General features: G+C 43.9%; 1 protein-coding gene across 4 annotated transcripts in view; it reads right to left on the bottom strand.

The window, feature by feature from the left end:
- Tg (thyroglobulin) overlaps positions 1-10000 on the bottom strand; it is a 184726-nt gene that overhangs the window by 117201 nt on the left and 57525 nt on the right. For all 4 annotated transcript variants that reach the window (XM_031358208.1, XM_031358209.1, XM_031358211.1 and 1 more), the window contains exon 28: positions 4686-4877. In XM_031358208.1, coding sequence (XP_031214068.1) covers positions 4686-4877 — 192 coding nt within the window. The remainder of the gene's footprint in view (positions 1-4685; positions 4878-10000) is intronic.

Here is a 10000-nt window from a genome sequence, read left to right as displayed (position 1 = left end):
GCCATGCACAGCCATCCGTTTCTCTGAGAGCCGGGAAGCTGCCTGAGGATAGGACAGTGACACTGGGGCACCAAAGCTTGCTTTCAACTCACTTTACAAAGGCGGCCTTAGAGGTCTTCTTATGTGGCACTGATATACTACATAGGGAGGATTGTGGACATGTTCAGTTGTTGGCACCAGCTGTGGACTTTGTTGTCACATGTCACATTGGGGAGTTAATGTTGACAAGGAACACACAGAAGACTTCAGTACAGCCTGGTTCAAGAGTCACTGACCTCATTAGATACTTTCATATCACAGAATGTAAGACTGAGACTACGAAAGGAGAAGACACTAGTTTTTTCTTGTATCTGAGCAATAGTGAAAGGGTGGAGGCAGCAGCAGTGGCATTGAGGAGCAGATTGAGCTGTCTGTAGAACCGCAGGGCAGTCTGGGTATAATAAGAATGTGGGCACTCAAAAAAAATCTGAGCACCATGTTTTATGGGAGAGAAAAAGTGATCAAGAGAGCAAGAAGGAGAGGAAAAAACATGGAGAAAGGGAAGGAGAGAAGAAGGGAAATAGGGATGGAGGGAGGAATAGTAACATACTTAATTCAGAACTTGGTGCCCTTGACTTTGACCCCCAGGTAAAAAACCATACATCTTCCCCCACTAGCACTACATGTTCCTATGATGGGGACCAGTTACTTGCTGATCACACCCTCTAGCTTCAGTGACACTTATGGAAACCTTAGGGCATGGGAGTTCCCTAGAATGTCTCTTCCCAGTAGCCTCCACTACAATGCAGGCTTGGACCCTCAGGAATTATCACTAACTACTCCCCATTGAAAATACAGCCATCTATGCCCCAGTGTAGGGGAATGCCAGGGCCGGTAAGCAGGATACAGTGGGTGGTGAGCAGGGGGAGGGGGAGGGAACAGGCGTTTGCTTTTGTTTTTGTTTATTTTATTTAATTTTTTCTTTTTTTCGGAGGGGAAACTGGGAAAAGAGATATTGTGTGACATGTAAATAAAGAAAATACCTAATAATAATAAAAAAAGAAAATACAGCTATCCATTGGGACCTAGAAATATGTAGCCAGAGGAGGCTAGAGGCAGTTGCAGCTTTTGTGAGGGATGGCTAGGCAGGGCATGGGAAAGGAAGAATTTTAAAGAAAGCTAAAGGATTTTGAATGTCGTGGTAAAGGGTGTAACAGAATTTTGTCCCCAGATCTCAGCAAGTCCAGCCAAAGCCCCCTAAATTAAAATTCCCAACCACCTACTATACCAGATGAGTCTGGAAGGACAGCCAGATGTTTTTAGGCATGTCACAAGGGCCCAAATTCTGGCACTGCGTGTGAGGGTAGGGGTGGGTAAGATCCTGGCAATTTGCTGACGACTAGTTAGACTTGGAGGGAATAGCAAGCAGGCTGCCAACCACAGTGTCATGGAAACAAGGGCTTGGAAGGCTCACTGCCCCATGGAACAAAATGATCCTTCATATATGGTCCTAGGGAAAATGAAATCAGTGTTTCCATGGAAGGATCACATGGTCTGCTGTATAACACCACATCTGGAAAAACAGTGGCGCCCACAGAATATATGTTTAGTTCAAGGAGGCATCCTGTTTCTGAAGCAGACTTTCTAACCATGGGTATGGAGAAAGACTTGTGTTGATGCACAAGTGAGGGACAGTTAACGATTTGCTCATCTAAGTACTAACAGGAACCCACACTGAATAATCATATGGCTGAAACCAAAAGGATGATTAGGAATCAAGTTGCTCTAACCATCTCTTCAACTAAACAGTATCATTCTGAGACTGAGGATATAGCTTCATTGGTAGAGTGCTTGCTTTGCATACATAAAGTCCAGGTTCAAGCCCTAGTACCATGTAAACCTGGTGTGATGGAGCATGTCTATAATAATAGTACTGAAGAAGTGGAAAGAGGAAGGTCACGAGTTTAAAGTCATCCTTGGGTACATAGGAAATTCTAACAGGATAAAAAAGATAGTTTTTCAATAAAAACAACAAAAACCAACCAGTTTCCGTTTTACTACTACTGATCCAGTGAGCTCAGCTGGGCATCTTCCAACAGTTGTTTCCTTGAGCTGTCAGCAGCATGAGGGACGGTCAAGCTCCCTGCACATCCTACCCTCCCTCACTTGCTTACTTTAAGATGCCCTGGGTTTCTTTCTCCTTGACTAGTGGTTCTACCTTTCTTTCAGGTATTCACTGGAATGTGACCACTCACTCCTCATCTTCTCACCCATCGTCACTGAGCCCCCAGAATCTCCACTCCATTTGGACTCAACCTTCTTTTATTTAAAAAAAAAGAAAAAAAAAGAAAGAAAAACTAAGACAGGGTCTAGAGTATGTTAGGCAACCCTCTGACTCAATGACCTTGAGCTTCCTTATCCTCTTTCTCTGACCTCCTTAGTAGTAGGATTACAGGTGTGCATCTCCAAACCTGGCTTTCTGTGGTGCTGAAGATGGATCCAAGAGCCACAGGCATACACGGCAAGCATTCTAACAACTGAGCTGCTTCCTCAGCCCTTTCCTACTACTTCTGATGTTACCAGGCACTGAGGCTGCCTCACTGGTTTCTGTCTTTCCCTCCATTTGTCTTTTCTGATGCCTCTGGATGCTACTTCTTATCCAATGCTTTCTGTCTTTCATCCACTCTGCTCCTCCATGCCCTGGAGCTTTTCATACAAAGTGAGGCATGTTTCAATGTCTCAAAGGTGTTTCAAACTTAGTGTGCCCAGATAGACTCCTGAGCTCACTAACTCTCCGTCTGGTGTCATGAAATAGATAACCTGATGTCTCTGCTATGCATTGCTTACCAGAGAGCAGACTCCTACCATGTGAGCCAGCTGCACACCTCCTTCCCTCTTTCTTTCTTTCTTTCTTTCTTTCTTTCTTTCTTTCTTTCTTTCTTTCTTTCTTTCTTCCTTTCTTCCTTTCTTCCTTTCTTTCTGTTTGTTTGTTTTTTTGTTTTTGTTTTTGTTTTTTCGAGACAGGGTTCCTCTGTGTAGCCCTGGCTGTCCTGGAACTCACTCTGTAGACCAGGCTGGCCTCGAACTCAGAAAATTTGCCTGTCTCTGCCTCCCAAGTGCTGGGATTAAAGGCATGCACCACCACTGCCTGGCTCTCCCTCTTTCTTACTACTCATACGCAAAGTTCTTTTGGATATGTCTCCTTTTCCTCATGCCACTGTAACCACACTAGTCCAGGCTACCTGGTCTCCTGCATAGCTTCTCACCTTCTTGACCATTCCATACCCAAGTCAGCCTCTCCTGTCTCCTGTCTACACTCCAGCTAGAGTGCTGGCTTCCAATGCAAATGTGTCTGTAACCATGGCCCACACCATTCCAGCACCACAGAAAGCCAGGTTTGGATGTACACACCTGTAATTGTAACCTGTAATTGTAACACCAAGGAGGTGGAGGAAGGAGGATATGAAGTTCAAGGTCATTGACTTAGAGGGTGCCCAGGATATATTAGACCCTGTCCAAACCATTTTTTTTTTAATAAAAGAAGGCTCAGGTCATGTTCCAAACTTCCATGGCTCCCAGGTATTCTCAAGAAGAAAATGCTGGTGAAAATGCAGCTGAAAAAACCTGATAAAACCTCTCCCTCCTGCTTCTTCCTAAGCCCAGGTTACCTTCCGTTAGTTCTTCCTACCCTGGGGAATCCAGCTAACTCAAAGTTCCTTCTCTCTATCATGCACTGATTTTCTGTAGTCTTCTTCCTCTGCCCAGGACTACCATCTTTCTTCATGTCACAAAATTAAAGTCTACACTCTGTTTGAGACCCAAGGAAACTTCATTTCTCTCTCTGAATAGGACAAAATTCTTACTATAGGTTTCCAAAGTTGTATTTAACTTTCTTTCAGGACCCAGTAATTATCAATTATCCTTTTCTCTCTCAATAATTTCAATGGGGTAAAAAGGACAGGAAGCAGGAAAAGAAAATGTGAGCTCTTGTTTTCAGGCAGAGTCTGCTAGTAATCTTCAAAACAGATGGAGTTTCCTAGCCTCTAGCCCAGCAATGCCAACTCTAGTGTTGCCCTGGCTTTCTCACCTCATCTAAGTGCTTTTTCATCCCACTCTGCTTTCCCAGAAGGCCACTAAATCATTCTCATCTGATCCCGTTTCACACTATAACTCCAACGTCCCCTCCTAACCTAACCAACTAAGTGCCTGAGCTTACTTCTATAAAAGGCAGAGAGAGAGATGTATACTGGTGAGGAGCCACTGAGAATGGTTGAGGGGTGGAGATAGAATAGGCAGGTTATCTTTAGAGTCACCAGGAGTAGAGGAATGAGCTTAGGCAATATGACTGAATGCGACCTTGCCGGGATTATCAGCTAACAGTAAGGTATATATACACCTTGGGGCAAATACCACCATGTCCCTTCAGAAGCTGGATAATATTGACAAATGATTTCAATTCTCAAAGCTCTTGTTTTGGTTTGTTAAATTGAAGACAGTTGTAAGAAACTAGTTTTATGACATAAAATATGGTACAATCTTGACATGGGAAAGAGGCCAGGATTTGCTTCTGACTTTGTGTGTGAATACCATCTTCAATTTGGGTATGGTAGTATCATGCTAGCAAATTCCAGTGGCAGGCTCTGTGGTTTCTGCATCTCCAAATGCCCCATATCCGTAGTTTGGCCCAGCCCTCCTATTGGCCATACCTCCTTTGACCTGTGTGAGGATGAAGCCATCACAGCAGGAGTCATTGTCACAAGCAAGCAGACAGTAGAGGTATGCATCTGTCAAATTGGCTCCCGAGGCTGAGAACACCATGGGGTTATACAACCCAGAGAGCACATTTTGAAAACCTGTTGGTTCGAAGCTCTTCTGACCAGCTGCAGTAGATTCATGGCCTAGGGAAAGAAAGAAGAAAGGCTGAAAAGACCTCAAAACACTCTGGAGTGGATATGTACTCCCTGATCATCTCTTCTGATTTTGCTCCATGTGTGCTGGGGTAGTACGAGGGCCAAGACTAGATTATCTCTGGATATGAAACCTCTATACTTGACTGTGCATGGAGAGGATGTGACTATCAGACAGGGATCTTAAAGCCATTTACCTGGACCATGCCCATCATACCTTTGGGTATCTAAGCTGAACATCAACTGTATGTGCTATTCTTTCAATTATTCCTATGTGGCAACAATGCCCCATATTCATAGGAATGCATACCATAGCATTACACTTCATGTTTAGTGCTTCATGTGTGTAACATGAATAAGCCTGAACATTCAGCAGACAAGGAAATGGGGATGCCATCATTCAGAAGTCACACTTTCCCCCATCTTGTTACATCAAACAATAGAAAGGAACTTAGAATAGATAAGGCAGCTGCAAAGCTACATGGCCCAATGTCTTGCTTTCATCCTGTTTTAGGATCTACCTTTCAAATCATTGCCATATAAACCTTCACTATGTGACCTGTCCTCATCACTCAACTGCTGACACCTGCTTTTCAAGCCACAATCTACACTGTACAAAATAGCTGTTTCTTCAGAACTCAGCTTATGCCTTTCTGTCATTAGACTGGCAGATTTAGCAGGGTAATACTGTCTTTGCTAGCCCTCTGGTTAAAAGTGGCTTGTTGTAAGGTTCACCTGTTTCTAATTCAACTTCCGCTTAGAGCATGAATCTACAAACAATATGTGCATATGTAGTCTTATACTTTTATATGTGTTATTGTGAGGAGAGAGGCCTGGTTTGTGATATGAACTGGCTTCCCTGGTCTCCAGCAAGTAGGTGGCAGAGGAGACTCAGAGCTCATGCCTTCCCTGCCCTGACTTACAGTAGTCCAGTGGTGGTTCAGGCCTGCATGTACTCTCATTCCTACAGACACTGCAAAGACTCATGGCTCTAAACCTCATATTCTGAAAGCCCCAAGACCAGACCCTGAAGGTTCCCTCCTACACAAGTGCCTGAATCCTCTGGGCCTCTGCCTCCTTACCTACTCACATACCTGAGAACTATTCTCTTCATGGATGTTGAAGAGAGACAAACTACATGCAAAAATGCTATACAATGATCCCAGCACTGGCTTATGCCCAACTGATGTTTCATACACTCCAAAATGGCAGCATCTCTTCTCTTCAAGCCCCATCTGCCTTGATGTGCATGGAAAGCTGCCACCAACCCTGCAGTAGTGCCCAGTTCCCCTTTGAGGAACCATCCTTAGTTGTCATAAAACTTGTCACTCTTTCCCTGAAATCTCAATCACTTCCTTCTTGGGCCTTTAGAGAAGGTCCTATCCCCCTCCCTCTGTATTTAAGCTATATGAGAGAATATCTATGCACCAGCTCCTAAATATGTGCATCAGTAGTCATCAACCAAATATCACTATCTAAACAATGACTTCACTGAGTAGAGCTTGACTGCCACAGACATTTGAATGCATAGTAATACTGTGTGACTGTTGTTGACTGTCATTTATTTTCATTGCATAGGTTCTCAGACTGTAGTTCTATTGGACGGTGCTGCCTGATGCCAAGGCCAGAGTCAAAGCTGACTGGGATGTCCTTCACACAGTACAAGTGCCACAGAGGACTCTGAAATTGCCATGCAGGAGGATCCTTCCCATTCTTCAAGTATCACTTGTAATATCATCTCTTCTAGGGTTCCCACCCTAATTGCTAAAGCATCTCGTGTTCACTTTTGTCCTATTTCTCTTCTTCATTTTAATCTGAATACTTCTTCACACCCTCAAAAACATTTTCATCGTCCAATTCATTCTTTTGCCACACAGTGATTTGTTCTGTTCACAGCTTTAGCCTCCAGGTCACTAGAGTCCTTATAATCCTCTGATGCCTAGTGAGGAGTTCAGGACATTCCAAGGCTGTGTGCCCTACACTGGGAAAGGTCCCAGTGATCATAGTTAGAGGAAGTTTCATATGAATGTAGTGGGTAACAGAATGCTTCCCCTTTCCAGATCTCATCTTTCACTTGGGTGCTGGGATAACCCATCATCACAGAGGAGCTTCCCAACATTGTTTTCCTATGATGCTAAGGATCACATGCTCCTCTTACAGATTCTAGGACCATAGACCTCGGCTGGGCAAAGAGAGCAGGTGGTACCAGACATCATAGCAAGCTGGAGGACTATGTCACTCCTCCCCATTTTATGGTCCTATCACACAAGTGTCTTAGATTGAGGGGTGGAACTGGACATAACTGCCCTTAGGGGGTGAGGGATGTTTAGAAACTATGTTCTTTCCATTTGTAATGTATTATTACCGTGTTAGAGAAAGGACTGAGGTTGAAGCAGAGGTGAGTAAAAGTCTGATCAGCAATGGAAAAAACACAGGAGGCTGAGTACAGCCACCTTTTCCTTCCAGTACAGTGGCAACATATCTTGGCTTAAAATATACAGAAAGCAAAATAGAACCGCAAGCCAATATCTGCCCTTGGTTTAGTTTGGCAGCAATGAGGTTCTCACTTTCCCTTGTAATCCAAATATAAACTTCCAGGAGACAAGAAGAGGCACAAGACAACAAACACTTCAATGCAATTGTATTTTTAAGTGTGATAAAAGGCTAAATTACAGTTTTTAAAGGACATTTTTGGCTGGGGTCACTTTATTTGTTTTGGCTTTTATTTTTAGAAAACAATCCCTAAGCTTTGCTATGCTTAAAAGTGGATGGTAGAAACAATTGGGCATTGGGGTGGAAGTCATAGCAGTCTTGGCTATAGATCAGAGAAACTCAACACCAGGAGACTCTGGTACCCTGCATACACTATGGCCCATTGGGATTGGGATATGAGGAAACAAACTCTGTACTTGTCCCCGCAGTAGTTGAAGGATACCCGCAGGGTCAGCTGAGTCTGTGGCTTGCTCATCTAACACCAGCTGTTTCTAGCTCAAGCTTGAGGCTGCAGCATCTAGCTGCATGTGCCTAGAGCTGCAGGTCTCAGAGAACACCATTGACTCCTCATTCCTCTTCACTCCAACCCTAACATCCCAGGTCTTGCCTCCATTAGCTGTCTTCTGGTCCTTGACCAACAACTTCATAAGAATATAGCTGTAGAAAGTCTCACTTTTCTGGTACTTAACAAGAGGGGGTTGAAGGGTAACAGGAGCTACCTCATTCTATATTCCTGACTCCCAGATTCACACAGGACCCCTACTTCACTAGTGTGAACACTAAAGTCCACAGTATCTGGGAAGATTCCAAAACTCAAAAAGCTAGCACTGGGGTAGTTCAGCCCACATGACTGCCTTCAAAGAAGAAATAAGACACAGAAGTCAGAAATCCTGCCTCTCAGAACCACTAAAAAGCTACAGCTCAGGACAGTAGGAGGAGCCACAGGACACAGTACATAGCTCCACACTGTTGGTACCTCATTGCCCCTGCAGATTATGAGCAAGCAGGAGGCAGGCAAGACAGGGCAAAGGGATATAGGCCACATGAGACTAGAGACATTTGCTGTTCATTGGCACATTCTCCCAGGAAGCTGGATCCTCTCCCTGTTATTCCTGTGTTACTTTGAGAATGCTGAGGGCCCAGCCCAGCTCTTCAGGAACCAACAGAAACACTGTGAAAGAGCTAGCAAGATGGCTCAATAGGTAAAGTCCCTTGCTGCCAAGCCTGACAACCTGAATTTGATCTCTAGAACCTGTATTGGAGTGGAATTAATTCAAGTTATTCATTGCACATGCATGTTCTGGTATATGTGTACCAACTCATGAATACACATAGATAGATGATAGAAAATAGATAGATAGATAGATAGATAGATAGATAGATAGATAGATAGATTGATAGATAGGTAGGTAGATAGATTGATAGATAGATAGGTAGGTAGATAGATTAAAAAAGACACATGGAGTATTAAAGAGAACTTGTATTTCTAAGGCTTTCCTTCACATTTCTATAAAGCAAAAGAATGCAGACATGGAATACTGAGGTGAGCAATATAGAGCAGAATATTTCTTGTTACTCATGTGGTCTCAGACATTGAAGAGTTAGTAAGAACTTTATATCCCCACCTCTTCTTCCATCCAGATCCACTCCCTTTCTGTCTCTCATTAGAAAACAAACAGGCAGCTACAAGGGCTAGACCTAGGCCCCTTGTGCATATGCAGCAGATGTGCAGCTTGGTCTTCATGTGGGTCCTCCAACAACTGGAACAGGGGCTTACCCTGAGTCTATTGCCTGCCTATGGATCCTGTACCCCTAACTGAGCTGTCTTGTCTGGTCTCAGTGGGAGAAGATGTAGCTAATCCAGCAGTGACTTGAGTTGCCAGGATGGGTTGGTTCCTTGGGAGGGACCTCTTGCTTCTCAGAGATGAAAGGGAGGGGTGGTGGGAGAGGGGCTGTGTGAGGGGGGACTGGGAGGAAGGAGGACTGCAAATGTAATGTAAAGTGAATATAAATAAATTAATAGAAAAAAGGAAAAAGAGAAAACAAAAAGGAGTCTAAGGGATAATAAGATATATTACATCATATGAGAAGAAAATCTACTTTCAATAAAAGGAAAAACAAAACAACAAAAGAAATACCAGGTCAATTAACAAACTTTTTTTTAGAAAAAAAGACCTTGATATCTCAGCCTAACTCATCAACAGCCTCAAAATCTACCATCTCCCAGTGATACACATGCATAGTGCCACTAGAGAGGGCCCCATGAGCATAGAGATGGAATAGAAAGCTCTTTAGTCTAGATGGTGGTGGGGGATGGTCTGGTGGTGATGTTCAGCAAAAAATAAATAAATAAATAAAATAAAAGACAAGGATCCAGAAAGCCTGGGAGGCATGGCTCCAGGGAGCCTAGCCAGGGCCTGCTGGAATGCCAGATGTAAGCAGGGTGAAGGCCTTGGTACGCATGCATGTAGACTAAACTGGCTGGGTGCATGTCTGCACTCTCTTGCATGCATATAGGCCAAGCTGGCTAGGGTGCGTGTCTATATTGTGTCTCATGCACATAGGCCAAGCTGGCTGGGTGCCTGTCTGCACTGTGTCACATGCACATAGGCCAAGCTGGC

This window comes from Mastomys coucha, unplaced genomic scaffold, assembly GCF_008632895.1.
Source record: "Mastomys coucha isolate ucsf_1 unplaced genomic scaffold, UCSF_Mcou_1 pScaffold7, whole genome shotgun sequence".
In the NCBI taxonomy this organism is placed as follows: Eukaryota; Metazoa; Chordata; class Mammalia; order Rodentia; family Muridae; genus Mastomys; species Mastomys coucha.
Note: the sequence above shows the minus strand (reverse complement) of the source record. Positions and strands in the feature narration are given on the sequence as shown.